This window comes from Misgurnus anguillicaudatus, chromosome 4 (genome assembly GCF_027580225.2).
Source record: "Misgurnus anguillicaudatus chromosome 4, ASM2758022v2, whole genome shotgun sequence".
Classification (NCBI taxonomy): domain Eukaryota; kingdom Metazoa; phylum Chordata; class Actinopteri; order Cypriniformes; family Cobitidae; genus Misgurnus; species Misgurnus anguillicaudatus.
The window spans coordinates 28,847,776-28,867,508 of NC_073340.2; the positions used below are offsets into that span (position 1 = coordinate 28,847,776).

A 19,733-nucleotide genomic window follows, 5' to 3' on the forward strand; every position below is an offset into this window, starting at 1 on the left:
TCAGGACCAGATAGAGAATAAAGTCTACCTTTAGGCGGAGAAGTGCCTGGGAGAAGCTCAATGGCACAGTCATAGGGCCGATGGGGAGGCAGGGAGGTGGCCCGGGCTTTACTGAAAACCAGAGATAGATCAGCATACTCCGCCGGGACCCCAGTCAGATCGACCGTCGAAACCTGAGAAACAGAAAGAACAGAACATGGCACACTTGTAGTGTTTTTGTAAGGTATGTTTGTAAAATGACCTAATATAAATAAGGCCTAGTACTGGATTAACCTAAACCCTGTCCGGGAAACTGCCCTAAGAGTTCTATAGCATGAGAATTATCCTTTTTTATTCACTTTATTTCAATGATAAAATTGTAATTTTTTGTGTCATAGGCTGCAATTTAAGTCTCATAATAGAAGAGATTACAAAATTTACCACAGGAAATTATTTTTTTTTTAGGTTTCCCATGTGTTTGAGGTGTATTGAATTGGGATTGGAGCTGACTTCGTGACACACCTCCGATAGCAGGATTGGACACTAGTGATGTAGTATACGTTTTATATATTTTTGATATTATTATTATAATTATGCATTTTGTTTGATGTAGAACACGCCTCATGCTAATACTTTTTAATACTTTTTAATGCTTGACCAGCCTTGCAATCATGTACAATTGTACAATCTTACTCCATATCTCCCAACAATACATCAGATATGATAAAATAAAGGAGCAAACTAGGATTCTCATTGTCTTATAATTTAACATAAACTTTACTCAAAACAGCAATGTTTTTACAAATTTTATTTCTTACATATGCTATATGTGACTTCCTTTTATATTTTTCATCAATGAGTACTTTAGGTAAACCTAAATTCTGACACTCTCTCAATAGTTACTCTATTAAAACAATTAGACAATTTATTTTTATTAAACCATTTCTGAAGAAGGACCAATTCTTGTTCAATAGTTTACATTAATATTTTTAAGTTCTTCCCCCATACAAAAATTTGTATCGTCTGCAAAAAGAACAAAACATAAAATCTTTGATTCATCACAGAGATCATTAATATATAAGGTAAATAATTAAGGCCCCAGCACAGAGCCGTGAGGGACTCCACATTGTATTGTTTCCAACTTAGATTCATGGCCTATATACTCTACATATTATTGTCTATTTTCTAAGTAACCAACAATCCAATTCAATACTACACCTCTCCATATGTGTGTAATTTAGATATCAATATATCATGATCAAGAGTATCAAAGGCCATTTTGAGCTCAATAAAAACACCAACTGTATGATTTTTATTATCCAATTCTGTAATAATGTCCTCTGTGATTTTTATCAAAGCCATAGCTGTTGAGCGAGTGCTTCGAAACCCAAACTGATTATCATGTATCAAGGAATGTTTTTCAAGAAAATAATAAAATCTCTTAACAAAAAGCTTCTCTAGAATTTTTGAAAATTGGGAAAGCAAATATATAGGCCTAAAATTCGTGAGACTATGCCTATCCCCAGATCTAAAAGTAGGAATAATTTTAGCCACCTTCATTTTATCTGGAAAGAAACCTGTGTTAAAAGACAAATTGATTATATATTTTAATGGTCAAATAATGTAACGTATCGTTTCTTTGACAATGTACAATAAAGATAAAAACTAGACTTTTTTTGTGAGGATGCGGTGATAGGCTTTGGCAAACTATGACATTAAAAAAAAGAGAAAATCAGAGGAAGAAAATCAATCACAAAATAAATGTATTTTCTGCTTTAGATTTATTAAAGGAGCAGTGAATCAAAAAATGTATTTTAACTTGATATTCTGTTCATTACTGCATCATTACAACAAAAGTTAAGGTTCAGCTCTGAAAAACGAGAGATTTACATGTATATCAACATTCACAATGAGAAATGTCGCAAACTAGATTAAAGCAGTTATGAGGAAATTATAAATGAGACGCAGAAACAATGACGCGGGACGTGCGTGTCATGGCAACATGAAGTGGTTCAACTCTTTAAAATGAGGGATTTACAACATTCACAATGAGAAATGTCAGCAAACTGGACTAAAGCAGATATCAGGTAAGTCAGCTCGTCACTTACCGAGCTGAAGCAGTGATCATTCAGCAGCATAAAAGAATATCGCGTCACATGCTCATTTGAGCTTATAATAAACAAAAATGCCCACGCGTCATCCCAACAAGATATATTGCTTTGCTCTTCAAAACTGGTGTTTTAAATGCATATTAACAATCACGTTGAGAAATCAGGGAGCTCCTCAAATATCCACTCTGAAGCTGAGATCATTCACCAACATAGAATGGCGCATGACGCACTCCTTTATAGTCTTATCATAAACAAAAAAACATGCGAGTGGTTTCTGGAGAGGGAAATAATAAATAAAATGCAAACTTCAAACACTGCGTAGAGGTTAGTGCAGGATTTTATAGGCCACGTGTCTTTCCGGGACCTTGCAGATGCCGGCAAATCATTGGCAGTGTGAAGGAACAAAAAAATCAAACGATCCCAGAAAAATCCAGGATGCATTTTCTGTGTATTTTCCGGGATGTCTGTGTGAACAGGGCTAATAACTGTTTGTTTGTTTTAGCTTGTCTTGTTTCATGTAAATTTTGTTTGTCTTTCATTATTTGTTTTTTCCCACGTCCTTGTATATCAGGATTACTAGCCGTTTTTTAACAGTGAAGAATATATGCTTGTATTGTTAGTAAGACAATAAATCTTTAAAATAAACTTGTGTGTTTTTCTTAGCTTTCCAAATTGTTCTCTTGTAAGTGTCTCTTAAACCATGTTATTTCCAAGTAGTATGTAGTTTTATGACCTCATATTGAGAGACTGCATGGCAAATGTGTTTTTAAGTAATGTGTGTCACATCCTGCAGCACATCACATTTTAAGAAAATGAAAGAAATGTGATTAAAACATTTTACATAGCTATCTCTCTCTCTTCCTCATACGTTTATTTTTTAGAGGGAGAGGATAGAGGAGTGAATGACTTCCTAGCAGCTGTTGTTCATCTCACAACAGTGTCGCCTCTCAAGCACCTCTATGTGTGACTGTGTCTGTTAGTTAAACTGAGTTCAACTCAGTCCAACTTTCATTGCTTGACAGAAGTTTCCCTTAAGGTATGAGACATTTTTGATTTGTATTTAAATGTCTTTTGTGTCTTTTTGTAGTTCTTTGTGAGTGTAAAGATGCAGCTGTTCTTGAGCATTACTCATGGTCACAGTTAAGTTTTTGTATCACTGTCTTTATTATGGAAAACATGGGTATTTATAACTAAATGTCTGTAGAAATTACAGTATTAATGGGTATTACTGGCAACTAGCTGCCAGTAACTTACTGTAGATTTTACATTTATGTTATTTACTGGCAACATTTTGTTCAAAATTAAATGAACATGAAAAATTTTTTGACTTTATTTTCTACAGTAAGTTACTGGCAACCAGCTGCAAAATTACAACAAATATTTTAGAGTGTAGGTAAAACTTTATCACCTGGGAATATTTTTTATTATTATTTAAGAGTTTGTATGCAGTTTGCAAAAGCTTCCTTTAAAGATGGACTTACAGGGTAGTCATCTTCAGACATTACTCATGGTCTACTTTGAGCTCCAACACAAAATAAAAGTTTTTTTTCTACAAAAACCTTTTCAAGCAAGTGTCATTCTTGTCAATCCAGATTTGTACAAAAAGAACAGATTTTAGACAATTGTGCGTATTAAATTAAAAAATGAATTTTAACTTGATATTCTGTTCATTACTGTGTCATTACAACAAAAGTTATGGTTCAGCTCTGAAAAACGAGAGATTTACATGTATATCAACATTCACAACGAGAAATGTCGCAAACTACACTAAAGCAGTTATGAGGAAATTATAAATGAGACGCATAAACAATGACGCGGGACGTGCGTGTCATGCATTTAATTATTTAAGTAAATATAACTAACAAGGCAGTGGAATTGTACTTTCCAGCATGCTTTGCATAGGACTGCATTTGGAGAGTAAAATGTGAAATTAAATGCTATTTAATGTGTTTTTAACAAAAAAAAGACTTGTTAGTGTTTATTGTTGAATTTAAGTTGTAAACTTAAGTAAATTCTTAAGTTATTCTAATTCTAAATTCAATTCTACTTATTGTTTTTTGTTAATTTTACTCAGCTTTTCTAAGTAAATTTTATTTAATTATGCAAGTGTTAAATTTACTTGAAAAACCTGAATGCAAAAACTTGCAAAAGAAAATTTTACTTATTTTTTTCAGTGCCGTGTGAAAATCTATTGAGAAGCACTTTACAATTTTATCAAAACAGTGTTCATCAAAACCCCCAAACCCTCCTTACAAGGTGACCAGGTGTACAGCAATTTGGGATCAAGGAAAGAGTTACAATGATGATCCAGCTTCCCCGGAGACTGCTGCAATGTTTCATAGCTGTGGTGGGAATCGGATTGTTGGCATTATTTGTAGTGTTCATGGCACTGTATATTCAAATGCCATGGGAAAAACCAACCAGCTTCAACATAAAACACTACAGGTAGAGCTTTACTCATAATACTTTGCAGTATGCAATAAATGTTTGCTTTTTTAACGCATTTATGAACAACAATGGAAAGCTGATAGCCATCTTAATAGTTTCTGATTAATTTAAAGTTTGCCTGCAGCAATTGCAATAGGCGTTATTTGGTAATTTGTCAATAAGGAAGTAAATAATTTACATGTTGTCTCTCAAGAGAAGAGATCACTAGATACAGTTCCCCCGCTAATCATTTCAACATGCAGTTACCATGGAAACAAGCGTCAGAAATTGGAAAAAGCTGTTGTGCGATAGACTAACAGATTAACAAGAATTCGGAGCTATCGTTTCATGCCAAAAAACACCGAAAGGAGAAGTAAATTGTTCATGCTAACGTCCACAGACCACAGGTGGGTTGACAAGCTAGGGTCACTATCAAGCAGAGTTTTTTTTCAAGTATTTGTATTTTATCCGTGTTTTTTCTTTGGAAAACATACATTGCAAAGCATATTGTCATGATTTTTACTCTATTACATTTCATAAATAGAAGATTTTGTTTTGCATTTAATATTTAAGTACATTAACATACTTTTACTCAAGTAAAAGTACACTATTTTAATGTAATTAGGTATTAAATCAATTTTAATATGCAATATAAAAGAATACACTGTATGACTGCTTTAACTCTTTCGCCGCCATTGACGAGATATCTCGTCAATTAAGAGAAACTGCCAATGACGAGATTTTCCGTCTTTCCGCAATACCGCTATTATCCACCAGGTGGATAATATACAACCCCGGAAGTAACGCCTCACGTAAAAGAGAAAGAACTTTTTTTTTTCTTTTTGTATGTTTTAAAGATCGCTCTGTATCTGATCTCTATCAAAAGTCCTTCACAAAAATGGACTTATCTCAGCTTTTTGCTCAAAATTGGGTGTTTTTGAAGAAACCTACCCATGTTTGAGAGGTGATTACAAGAGAACTAATGAAGGTAGGATTAAACTTTTTTTTTTTTTTGAAAGATGAGGGTCTGTTCTTTCATTTGATATATTGAATGTTTATATATTTAAAGAAGAACATTTTCTGGAATGCATTAAACTTTTGTGAAAATCATGAAAAATGCTGGCGCTGGCAACTTTTTTTTAAAAACGCTGGCGGGGAAAGAGTTAATGTAGTGAAGTAATGTTTTTTCCAATACAAACAACCTAATAAAGCACAGATGCTTGGAAAATGTAACTAATGTAACTAAGTATTGTCCACCTCTGCTATCAAGTCCAACTAAATTAAATTTAAGCTGATATAGTCAGTTTTACTGGAACTTTCGCAGCAGCCGCTATGAAAACCAGCCATTTTGTTGAACGTTTTGCCACTAAACAGGGCGTGCTCCAGTGTGGTTACGTGGAAAAGTGACGAATGCATATAATCTTTAGTACCTACCCTTTTCGTAATAAGTAGTTAAAAAACTTTTTGTTTGCTCTTTGTAAATTTGTTTAAACACTTGTAAATTTGTTAAAAAATTGTAAATTTATTCGCTCATTGTAAATTTGTTAAAAAACGTGTAATTTTGTTCACTCATTGTAAATTTGTTAAACTCGTACATTTGTTAAAAACTTGTGAATTTGTTAAAAACTTGTGAATTTTGTTAAAAAACTTGTAAATTTGTTTAAAGACTTTGTTTTTAGTCTAGTAAATAAGTAATTTAGCATTGTATTTTTTTGCCTTTCCAGGCCACAGTACTAACACATCCAAATAGGGCAATCCAAAAACGTAATCCAATAAACAGGTCAAAATCTAGAACATCCAAAACATCAAAACAGAAACCACGAACAAGAGACAAACTACAAATATATACCTCTACAATGGCTGCATAGGTGCAATGAAACTAGGGCTGCACGATTAATCGTATTTTTATCATGATAACGATATGCGTGCCCCACGATTAATTAATGACAATCGTCGCGATTAATGTGCAAAGACCAAGCACAAAGCAGACGGTCTAGATTCAAGCAATGTGTTTGTTATGGGCAGAGTCAGAGTGAACGGAGTGTTTCTTTGCAAGCGCAGTCTGTGTTATGGTAGAAATACGTTAGCATCACAAGATTTACAGTCATTTTGGAACAAACATAATGGCAGAGCAACAAGAAGAAAGTGCAGAAATATGTATGTTTAATTCCCAAAAAGGGTCATATAGGCCTATTCCATTGTTTGGATATTTCGGATTTGAGGAAAGTGATGTTGATCAGGTAAGTTACGAGTCTTGTGCAAACTGTGCTCCTGTTCCGTTCAAACGTGAAATATCAAGAGTTTCAAAAGCTGAAGACACAAGCCGCAACCATAAAAAAAAATCCCAGACATCCACGACACAAACAACAATAACGGATCGCGTATCATGTAAGTTAGCCATATGTTTCCAATAAGCACAGTGAGCAGCAAGGGGTTTAAAAAAAATTATTGCCACATAAAAGGCATATCATAGGCATTTTTTATTCAAAAATGTTTTGTTTTTATTTCAGTTTAATTCTAATTTGATATAAATATATATTAGAGCCCTGCATTTCTGCCTTTTTTACACGCCTCGGGTCGGGTTTCGGACCAATTTTAACATCACAGCCCTCTGGATTTTTTAGGCTTCTTCACCTTTGTATATTTTAATTTAATTAAAAGAAACGTTGAGGCATTGATAAATTGTAAAATAAAGACATTTAACTTATCGCACGAGTCCACTACGCACATTCACAATGCACCTGTTGCAACAGTGTTTAGCGTCTCCGCCAGCAGAAGGGACATTCGGCGCATCGGGGAATATGGAGAACTGAATTAAAACCTTAAATACTGCACATAATCTATATAAAAGACTGATGCATAGCGAATGTGTAAGGTAAGGCAAACTTCATGTTTATTTCGTTTCATGTTTATTTCTTTTTGTTTTGATTCATTCTTTTTCATTATTTTTCTGCACCTCTTCGCGACTACGAGCAACAGAGCCTCCCTCCGCTTTTTGTTGACAATAAACATCTAAACTAAAATTGTTATATGCTGAAAATATATATTTTATATAGATGTTATTGTAGGCAAGTGAAGTGTTGATTTGAGAGGCTCATTTGATCAAACAAGTCGTCAACATGACGTTAGCTGTCGGACACCGCTTGGTCATTATCAAAAACCTTAATTTAACAAACAAAAAAGGCTCTAAAATAAAAAAAAGATAATATATAATATAAGATTTTATAATTTTGACAGTTAAAACTGAACTGCTTTAATTGCTGCAATAGTAGTACAGCTGTAAGGAATCTGTGTAAGGAGTTATTTTTGTTATTTCTGCGGATTTCTTTTGCAAAATCTATGCAGAATTTTGCAGAATTATTTTAAATGTTTTAAAAAGATCTAAGAGAATGTGAGCTGTGGATATTACAAAACAATAAAATATTTTATAATATAGGCCTATAAAATGTATATAATATTTTATACATGGCTGTAAAGTGTAATAAAAATACTGAAGTAAATAAAAGTTCTTCACTAAAAGAATGATCGTATTTTTAATCGTGATCAAAAGTTTGAGCAAAACAATCGTGATCATCATTTTTCCTGTAATCGTGCAGCCCTAAATGAAACAATCCTTTCTAAAATGAACTAAACTTTCGTTTAAAAATATGTGAAACTCACTGATATGCTTACACAAAAATCACTGCAAAGATGCTTTCCAAGATGCTTTTTTTACCTTTTATATGTCTTGGGCATGTGAAAGATTAGTAACAACATTGGCTTTGATGCATTGCCAGTTCTGTGCATTTTGTATTGTCCGTGTGATCAAGTTGTGTCTATTCCAGTCAAGAAGTCAAGTCAAGTCTAGTTTATCTGTCTAGTTGTGAGTCTAGTTTAGTGTTTAGTCTTTGTCAAGCTCTTGTTAATTGTGTTTCCCCCTCGTGCACTTTTGTTTTTGTGTCAAATAATAAAGTGTTTTCTATTAAACCCCGACATCCTTCTGCACTTGGGTTCTCTCTGCTGTTCCTGACAGAATGAACCTGCCACAATTGAACCCAGCGACGGTGTCGGGATCAGCTGCAGCACCTGTTTAGGTTCTGCTGCCCGTCGCGGTGCGCCCTGTCTCATATTGGCTGACCGGGCGGATCCGTGTGCGGCTTTTGCCGATCTTTGGAGGGCCGTCATGGAGTCCGATTCGGACCTTGAGGGGTTGGCTGCCTTGTCCGGTCCGATTCTCGGACTGGCTGCTGTTTGTTTCGCCGCGGCCTACGGGATTACCGAGCCCGTGCATTCCGCGCCGCCCACCAAGCCCGAGCATTCCGCGCCGCCCACCGAGCCCACGCATTCCGCACCGCCCACCGAGCCCACGCAGTCCACACCGCCCACCGAGCCCGCGCATCAGCTGCAGCCACTGCCCTCTGTGCATCAGCTGTAGCCACCACTACCCAAGCCCCCTTGGACTGTTTTGTTTGGTAAATCCCATGGACTTATGTGTGTCTGATTTAGTTTTTATTATTTTATAGTCTGATGTGTTCATAATCTTGTCATGTTGTTATCTGTCATGTTTTCTTGTCTTGTGTGTTCCCTTTTGGGACGCCAGGTGGAGTCCCTTGAGGGAGGGGTACTGTCAAGACACTGGCTTGAAGTCTTATGTTGTATTTGTATTTTGTCATGGTGGCAGGGTTCTGGCAGTCCCAGGCTTTATGTGGAGGCTCATGCCTTGTTTACTGTGGCATGTGCCTCCAGTGTCTTGTCATTTGTCCCCGCCCCCTCGTTCTCCTGCTTATTAGTAATCATTACTTATTCCCATCACCTGTTCCCTCCTCGTTATCTTGTTTAGTTTCTCTAATATAATGTTCTCTTGTCCTCAGTTCTGTGCAGGTTCATTTTGTATTCTCCGTGTGATCAAGTTGTGTCTATTCCAGTCAAGAAGTCAAGTCTAGTTTATCTGTCTAGTTGTGAGTCTAGTTTAGTGTTTCAGTCTTTGTCAAGCTCTTGTTAATTGTGTTTACCCCCTCGTGGGCTTTTGTTTTTGTGTCAAACAATAAAGTGTTTTCTGTTAAACCCCAACATCCTTCTGCACTTGGGTTCTCTCTGCTGTTCCTGACACTTTTATAGATCATAAAGGGGGGCCCCATACATACCTTCGCCTTGGGCCCCCAATTTGCTAAATCCGCCACAGAGTCTCCACCTTTAATTGAATTGAGGGAATGAATTAACTCAAATGATTTCAGTTAACTTATTAGGTTTTCAGTGTAAACAAAGTTTAATGCAAACAAAAAACATCTGTTGTATAATGCAGAAGATTTAATTATCCTTCAAGGTCAGACAATAAATTCACACTGTTTGGTTTAATGAATCGCAATAGTCCGATCAAAACAGTATTGTGAAGTAAAACTGACACTGCTGCTTTTGTTTTACCACAAAGCAATGAGTTCTGGGCTTTGTGAATCTACCTTTGTTAAACATTTATGGAAAGCCGTTTTTACTTTAATTCGTTGAGTCCTTTATATCAACAATTACATTTTTACTATAGTTAAAATTTAATTCTCGATATCAGAAATGGCGATAGGCAAGCAGTTTTGCCTTTTAATCATTCATAGGATATGAATTTGTGATATTGACAATTCAATTTCCACTAGTTAAAATGCTCATTCTTGGTAGCAGGAATTAGATTTCTACTAGTAACAATTGCAGGTTATGATATCAAAAATTCAATCTCCACTAGTAACAACTAAAATTCTTTATCAACAATTCAGTTTTTACTAGTAAAAATGCAAATTCTTGATATCAACAATTGTATTTTCACTAGTTAAATGTCACCATAGGCCACCATTCAAATTCTTACTAGTAAAAACCTTTATTTTTTAAATCAATAATTATATTGTTACTAGTAAAAATGTGAATTCTTACTAGTTGATATGTACAGATTCTCTAGCAGCTCTAAATAGCTTGGAAAGTAAAAAATCATCAGCAAGGCAAGACATGATAAGACAGTATGGACTTCTGGTAAAACTTATCTGGGTTCCATCACATATGGGTGTGAAAGGAAATTAAGTGTCTGACAAACTGGCTAAACCGGCATTCACAAATTGACATTGAAGTGGCATTATGTAAAACAGAAATTAAAGTGATAATACCGAATCAAAAACAGGAAAATTGGCAAAAGGAATGGAATGAAGGAACAAAATGTAGAAATTTTTACTGCATTCAAGAAAGAGTTGTTTCAGAGAGAAGAAGATTTGGAAACAGGAAAGATGATGTTTTAGTCACAAGAATGCGTATTGGACATTGTTTATTAAAAAATACTTACACAGAATTTGTAAACATGAGAATGAAAACTGTGATAAATGTGTGTTAGCTGAAACTGTAGAACATGTGCTTATAGAATGAAAGACACGCTTTAAGAAATATTAAAATCAATGAGCTGACACTTCAGGTTCTCCTAGGAGACAATCAAGAATTTATCATGAGTTATTTATATTTTTTAAATATAAATAGGTTTATTTAATAGTATGTAAAACTCCCTTCTATGTAAACTTTTTATATATGAATTTCATTTTTTTTTTTTTTTTTTTGAAAGAGTAGATCTAGCTTAAAAGTTGGTTTGTCAACCGCCATTAAATCCTAGAAGAAGAAGACGACTTCCGGTTTAGTCTGAAGCAATGGCGGCGAGCACAGCGAGGGATATCGTTGATGCATTCCTAAATGTTTTAATAGTTCTACTAAACACCCGTATATCAGTTTCCATTCTTTTCCAACTGATAAAACGAAGATAATGTGGATTCATGCTATTCAGCGGGATGAATGCAAAGGTTTTGTCGTTTTGCAGTTGATATCAAGAATTCACATTTTTATTAGTAACAATTCAATTATTGATATCAAAAATAGCAATTGTTACTAGTAGAAATAAATTTTCTGATTTTAAGTATTAACATTTTTACTAGTGAAAATGTAATTCTTGATGTCAACAATACTAGGAAAAATAAGCTTTCTGGTTTCTTCATGATCGTGTTTGCTTACGTTAAGTACAGTATATCATATACCAGACTGGTTGATAAAAGTTATTTTGTACCTACAAACAAAGGCAATAGAAATGCAAAATTCAATGCTTGTCATGTTTTTAATTCACACCTTTTTAAGTTCATTTCTTTAAAGGGGAAGAGTGTAATTTTACTAGAAGAACAATAAAATCCTAACCGTTACCCTACAAAAATTCATTTGTTGCCACGACTTCAAACCAATGTTACCATGTTAGTTTAACATGCTTAAACAAATAGAGGAATGTTTTGATACAAAAAAAGCAAATGACATGATTTTTTAATGTTTAATAAATCATACAGTTTGTTTTCTGTTCTGTCTTTCCTGCTTACAGGTTGTATTACAATGAAAACAACATCAACAACAGTTTGAACTATCAACAGTCTTCTGAAAATGAACTGAAGATTTCAGTTAAACATTCAGATCTTCCAGATCCATCAACCTCAAAATACACACAACCTCACATTACAAATCTAAACACAAACCCTTCCAGGACAGTACCAGAAGATGGGACAGAAATATTCATTACAGTAAAACCCACTGTAGCAGACTTTTTTGGTGACCAGTATGCTGTGGATGATGTTCCTTCACAAACTGTAAGTGTCAGTTCATAGTGTCTACTGTAGTGTTATAATGGGTTTATAGTGAAATGCACATGCTTGCATTTAAAACTTTTCATTTAGATTTCAAAATGCATAGAGACTCTTTCCCAGCCAAGAAAGTGTCAGTACGATAAATGCAATTGGAGAACTTCCAAGTAAATCATATTTGACCTTAACACAACATGATATTAGATCAAACAATAGCATGAATTTGAGACGGGACTATCAGATAAAAGACAAGAGTTTCACAGAAACTACACTTCTGAATTAAATAAAAAAGGTGCAGCTAAATCTGAAAAGGTTGTTTTAATATATAAAACAAATATGCTTGTCTCTCAGCGCTCTGTTTCAGTCTCTTAGCATAGGGCCTGAGACTCAGAGTGTAGGATTTTGTTGTGTCCTGTTTCAGTCTCTAGCACGCAGGAAAAAAGGTACTTTTATAACTTTAGATAAGGAAGAGTTTGCATCTTGGCGCTTTTCTGATGCAGATCCGTGATTGGCTGTGGATGTCAGTGGAAGCCCACAAAATGTGGCCCAACTCTCTTCACAGTGAGGAACTCATTTGCATAGCATAAAGTACAGAGTTTAACTTTGTCTTTAGAATTTAATCTATGCAATTTCCACTTACCAACCCATTGGCATTATCCTGAATGTAACAAGTATAAACATGACAGCAAAATGTTTCTATATCATACATGCATTCATTCATATGTTAATAACTGTGATTATTTGAACAGCTTCATAACATAAAGAACAAGTCAAGTCAATAGGTGATGGTTTTAGTACATTTTGTTGGTGAAAGGATTGTAAAGATTTATTCTTTGGTAAGCCAATACTTTGAAATATGTTTTTCCTTAAGGAATGTTTACGATCATCCTGCCTTCATGAGATGGTGAGGGGGTTTGAAAGGATGATAAGCAGAAATAGTTTGAGCCAATCAAAAGCCCTCTTCTTTTCTGCTTTGGCACGGAGGTCAGACATACAGTAAAAGAGTTGTCCGAGCAGCCTTATCTGATTGACTGGACACTTGCTAATGTCAACCCACCAAAATCCACTCCAAATTATTGGACCAACGGATTAATCCAGGTGTGCCTGACCTCAGTAGTCACAACAACAATAATCAGACACACCTGGATTAATCAGTTTGTCCAATAATGGCAGACAGGAAACAAGGAGCTGGCTGAAGTTCAGGAAGTAGTGCAGCTGGGCATAAAGCCTATTGGGGAGGGGTCTGGAATGTTTGTTGTACGCTGTTAAGTATAATGTGCTGTTCAAAACTCATTAAATGGGAAAATGTTTAATGATCTTTATTTTAATTTTGTTATTTTTTCAGGACTGTCCAAACAATATCAGAAAGCGTGTACCTCAGACCAACTTCTCTGAGATGTTTCTACAAACAATTCCAGTCCTGCAGTGGGCAAAGCATTTTACTCCAGAAGAGTACCAGCGACTGGGACGTTATTGTAGATCTTTTGGCTGGGCAAATGTTTCTGTTGATGGTTTGTGTTAACGTAATTTAACAATTAAAGTCAGATTTCTTAACCAAGAGTTTGTTTTTATTGTTTTTATATTGCTAATTTACATAATACAACTTTAATACAAAAGCTTTTTGTAGACCTCGTACTTCAGATAGAAACCCTTTACAGAACAAAAGAACTTGTTTTGAAAATCAATTACTAATAATAATAATTTTAATAAATGAAAGTATTATTATTATTTGTGTTATTTGAGCACTGTCATTTTAAAAATTAATTATTAGGGTTTACGTTTATTTTTGTGTCTTCACAGTGTTGAATAGCTCACTGGGGATTTTAAACACATCCGCAAATCGGTTAATGTTTGACGACTGGGAGCAAAGGAAAAGCAGATCACAGTGCATCCGCTGTGCCGTGGTGGGAAACGGAGGAATACTGAATGGATCAAAAAAAGGCAAAGAGATTGATGAGCACGATTATGTGTTCAGGTAAGGGAGACTATAATCTTTTTTTTCAAGAAAGGTGAGACATAACAAAACTTTTATAGTACAATATGTTTGCACACACCTTACATGAAAAGGTATTTTTTTTATTAAATAATTTAAAAATGATAATATAACTCATACTTCAATTGGTAAAACCTAAAATATCTACAACTGAACTTAACATTTTTACTTAAAGTGAGGAAATTATGTTGAAAAATGTAAAATATTTAGGCGTTTACCAATTGAAGTAATTATAGGGTAATATAATTGTATCATCATTTGATTTCTTAAAAATGAGACAGATCTCTTAGTTTGTTAAAATCTTGTCCATTAATGTAAAGCCCTAATGCTTCTCTCTTCCATCTTTAGGGTGAATGGTGCAGTTTTAAAGGGGTTTGAGGAGGATGTGGGACAGTGGCGAACCGTGAGTACTTCAGCTGGGCCTTCAAAATATGCAATGAAGTGCAAATGCCTCTCCATGCGCAATTACGCATGGCGCAATAAATGAAAGTCACAAATTTAATGGATAGGTTCTACTTACTACACAGCCTTAATTCTTAAAAACAGGAAAATGGAGACAAGTGAGCATGGGGGAAAAAACACCAAAATAAATTGAGAGTAGTTTGTTTTTCATAAATTTTAAAATTCAGAATATAATACTAGGCTATTCGTATTTCGTTAAAGCATACAGTGAACGTGTAAAAATTCTGAGCACGCAAAGTTAAATTACAGAATAGGCATCGTTTGCCTTTAAATGCAGTTTTAAAGTTTAAAATTACTTTAATCTAACTGATAAACACAAATACAGACTCTGCTGCTCTGTAAATTTGCATTTAATTTTTGTTTTTTGTAAATATATATTTAGCTGTAGGATAGCTTGTTAGTCTTTTTTCATAAGGGGAAATATAGCACCCTGCGCTCTCAGTGCACCTCCTTGTGGCTTATAACTGTTATATTTTGCGGGCTCGCAATACCTAGCCCGAGCCCCGGTGAATGTTTTTGCATTCTCTGAGATTTAGTTAGGTAATTATATTGTATGTAATTCGGCGTCGCCTGCAGTCATTACTATCCTCAAGTAAAACTGTCAGGAAGTGAAAGTATAATTAAACCCATTATTTTTCTCGTGTTCACGTCTGATATGCGCTGCGCAGCTGCATGCGCATCTCTCGGCTGTGCTCTTCACGAGTACCCGCTTAAGTAATTTCGTTTTTACCTCAGCCCTATCAAACTAGCCACAACGTCAATCACGTTTTCTGCCATTTACCTCAACCACTCTCACCGCAGAGATTCGGGCCATTAGACGGTCTATGATTAAGACTTCTTCTTCTTTGGTGTTTTACGGCAGCTCGCATCCAGCTTGTTGCATGATTAGGACTTCATGAAGGCTTACAATGCTTTGTTTTTTACCCGCCCACTTGAAATCAAAGCGTGATTGGTCGATTTGCCCGTCACTCTCCACACCAAAACACATAGCTTGGCCTTCCTTGGGATTCTTGAAGTCCTAACCAATGAATGAGCCAGTTTACCGGGCCTTAATAGAGACAGACGATTCTGATTGGATATGAACCTGACAGTAAGCTTAACGTTAGAACATAGATGAGAGAAAATATATTACATGTATTAAATTAAATTAAATATAAATTTAAACATGTAAAAACATATTTTTATTGAATACTTTATTATTTATTAGTATTATTATAAAAAATATTTTAATAAATTTTTTTAGGCCTTCTCTGAAGGCGTAGAAGGCCCTGAAGGTTCCCCACTGATGTGGGATCTCGAACATCTTTTTATACATTCTCAACAAACACCATGCGAAACTCCATGAATAATTATGGTCGATTGGGCTTCAGGGGACCACCAGTATCCGAGGTAAACAGTGGTGTCCAGCTAGACCACCTTTTAGTTTGTCATTAATTCTGGAGTTCTCCAACAGAAATATATTTGAAGAGTTTGGTTCCAAAATGCAACAAATCCATTTTGACAAATTTCGGTAAAAACGTGTTTTCTATACCAAGAAAGTGACAAGATGAAAACCACTATTATCTATTACAAACTTTCACATAGCATCTTTAGGTTATAAAAACAAAAAAAATTCAAATCCATAACTTGATTTTCAAAGATTTATTATAAAAACGAATTCTTTTTTCCACAAAATGCAATAAATCCATGACAAGTTTTTTATTTCAAAATGCTATAAATCTATTAAATCAATGTATAAATGTGCATTCATCTTTACCATTTTGTATTTATTTAGTTGACTAGTGGTATACAATGATTAAAAATAAACATTAATGGCATTAACCAAAACACTTACTTTGTTATATTAAGAACACATTGCTACGGTCGTCTCTTTACATTTTCACAGCGATCAGCTGTAAAATGTTTTGGTCCTGCTCGATTTTCGTTGACTTTGAGTAAAATAATATAAAGTTTTTCATAAGATCCTCTGGGGTCAATGTGTTAGCATGAGAAGCTTGATGCTGTCGGGAGAACAAGCACCCGAGTGCCTCTCGCGGAAATTATTAGATTTTGATGGGTTACGTTTCTTTCCCGTCACAGAAAACCATCACAGTTTTATCAATGCAATTAAAGTATAATTTTGTTTTGTTTGTTGATCACGAAGTACAACATAGATGAGGAAAACTAGGACTCTGTGTACTCAGCGCGCCGCCATTGTTTGTTTACATTGCGTGACTGGTGGGCTGTAATTTCTGGAATGGATTTATTGCGTTCTGTAAAAAAGGAGGAGTGGCGTTTATCGCATTTTGGGGGAAAAGGGAGAAAAGATGACAGAATAACAAGCGGATATTGGATTTTGCGTAAAATTACGAATTTATTTTTAACAACTGACCTGATTTAATACTGATTTTGGCAATTACTCATATTTTTTTCAAAAATGGCGTTTATCGCGTTTTGGAACCAAACTCTTAATTTATATATTCATTATTAATAATTTGCTCTCACCAACTCTTTCTTTTCCTCTGTACAGGAGACCAGATACATTTTTTTGCCAGATAACACCCGAGACTACATTCTTATCAGAGCGGCCGCCACACATACAGTCATTGAAGAAGGCCCTGAGAGCAGCACAATGTAAATATTGAGGATTTTTTTTATATAGATACTTTATATGTCCGGTACAGTTTTAGTGTCCTCCAAACAGGTCAAGTCCAACTCTCATTGCTTTATCTGTTTTGTCCTTCTTAAAACTCTTTCCCCGCCATTGATGAGTTATCTCGTCAATTAAGATAAAACATTTGCATAAAAACGTGTTCCTCTGATACAATTTTATGTTAATCCGCAATACCGTGATTATCCACTAGATTACCCAATTTATTAAAAAACTTAAGCCAAAACATTATTTATTAATATTAAACTCTGTGTATGTTTTGATAATCGATCTCTAACAAAATTCCTTTACAAAACTGCAATAATTTCAGCTTTTTGCTAAAAAAATATTTTTTAAAGAAAAATACTCATTTTTAAGTGTTTATTAGCAGAGACAAAAGTATAGATAGGATGAAACGTTTTTGCCCGTTTTGTTTGTTTGTTTATTCTTGGTTTGAAAGCAGAGTGTTCTTTAATTTGATATATTTGTATGTTTATCTATTTTTAGAAGAACATTTTCCTGGAAGGCATTTTGTGAAAATACAAAGAATGCTGCCGGGCAACTTTTCAAAAAATGGCTGGCAGGGGAATGAGTTAATAGTCGCTTCTTTAATGTGTTGGTTGTGTTGCAGGTTATAATGTTTGTTTTAAATATTAATTTAATCTTTTTCAGACCACCTAAATACTTTGGTGAAAATGTGACTGTGAAAAACTTTAAAATGTACCACCCGGATTTTATCCGTTATCTTAGTAACAGGTGAGCATGTTGTATCAGTATGTATTAAGTTGGTGTATGGACTGGATAATGTACACTAAAAGATTAATGTAAATTATTCTGGTCATTAAGACGGAGACACATTTTAAAAGCTACATTCTGTCTATTCACTTTTTTTGTATGCAATACAGCAGCAAGTTCAATTATTTTCTTTTCTTCAGGTTCTTGCATTCAAGCCTTTTGAAAATAGGTGCAAGGAACATTTACAGACCAACAACAGGAGCGGTGATGCTCCTGGCTGCTCTTCATACGTGTGATCAGGTTAGCTCTTGTCCTTGAAATGCTTCTTAATGTGACACATGACACAAATGCACGCCAACACCAACCAACCTATTGTTTTTCTTTACTCTCTGTTAACTGTTTAACCCCTAAGCTATACGCAAACACAAAGTGATGAGTTACTGTAAACATTTTTTTAAATATGTTAATGAGGGAATTAAGTAGACTCACCTAACTGGCTGTGTTGGAGGCATGTAACTCTCAATTAACATACCACAATGACCATAAACTCGGTTTACAATAGTATTATCAGTAACACTTTAGTATGGGTAACACTTAACTTTTGCCTCAGTTAACTCCCAACGTACTGCTTATTTATAGCGAATAAGGTAGTTGTTGTAGCTGTTATGTTTAGGTATTGGATAGGGATAAAGAATAAACAATATGGTCATGCAGAACAAGGCATTAATATGTCCTTTATAATCAATAATAAACCGCCAATATGTAAGCTAATAAGAAACTAGTTAAAAGTGAGAATTGGTCCCTATACTAAAGTGTTACCGTGTTATCTTTCAAGTTTGTAATTATTTTCTGTTATTGCCAGGTTGATGCTTACGGGTATATGACTCCAAACTGGACTTTATTCTCGGACCACTACTATGACAAAAAGTCAAAGCCTGTCATTTTTTATGCCAATCATGACATGCGAATGGAAATGAAGTTGTGGAAGCAGTTGCATGAGGCCGGACTGATAAATCTCTTCATGCGAAACTGAGAACGCTGGTCTTTGTACAAGGTGTTTATTTAAACTAAGGGTGGCATTTGGCCACAGGATAAACTTGTTCTTCTTTTCAAACATTTATTTGGGATTTCTGCTTCAAAAGGTGAAGATCAGACATTGTTTAGTTGTTTCATGGGCACTGCATACAGAAGCAACTTTGTACTATATATTTGGTACTATATAGAACCATTTTTCTTAAGAGTGCAGGACCGAAGTTGCCCATCCCTGCGCTAAGAGATCATCTATGATAATGTCACTGAATGACAAACCATCCAGTGTGTGACCATGAATATGTGTGGGACCATTTACCATTTACTGAAGACCAATGGAGTCAATGAGATTTAAAAAATCCTTTGTAAAAGAGTTTGACGGACAGCATATGTGAATATTGAAGTCCCCCAATATTAGTATTTTGTCATCCCAGGTGAAAAAGTAGTACACTTCCGTAGTGTACTTAAAGTGCTTTATTTTCCCACACTATACTAAAAATTCATCTTTAGTACCTCTTAAGATGTTCTTAAGATTATCTAAGTGTTGTTTACTGTGCTATTTTGAGACACCATGAATATGAAATAAAATGCACTTTTAACAAAAATGTATTTAACACTTGAACACAACTTTCATACAAAGAATATAAAATATATTGATATAAAACTCCCAATATAGATGTCTCACTCTTTTTGCAAGGAAAACAAAGGAAATTTGTCTTTTCTATTCTTTTTTGCTTAATATTTGTTTCAGTTGTGTG

At 34.7% G+C, this 19,733-nt stretch overlaps 1 protein-coding gene across 1 annotated transcript; it reads left to right on the plus strand.

Annotated features, from left to right (window-relative positions):
- Positions 1-2,969: 2,969 nt before the first annotated feature.
- LOC129420885 (alpha-N-acetylgalactosaminide alpha-2,6-sialyltransferase 2-like) lies at positions 2,970-19,609 on the plus strand. The gene is made up of 11 exons (XM_073867118.1): positions 2,970-3,126; positions 4,265-4,535; positions 11,872-12,133; positions 13,473-13,638; positions 13,928-14,102; positions 14,469-14,502; positions 15,867-15,971; positions 17,092-17,195; positions 17,884-17,967; positions 18,147-18,246; positions 18,809-19,609. The coding sequence occupies exons 2-11, from the start codon at positions 4,390-4,392 to the stop codon at positions 18,977-18,979; spliced, it is 1,347 nt and encodes a 448-aa protein (XP_073723219.1). The 5' UTR covers positions 2,970-3,126; positions 4,265-4,389; the 3' UTR covers positions 18,980-19,609.
- The last annotated feature ends 124 nt before the right edge of the window (positions 19,610-19,733 follow it).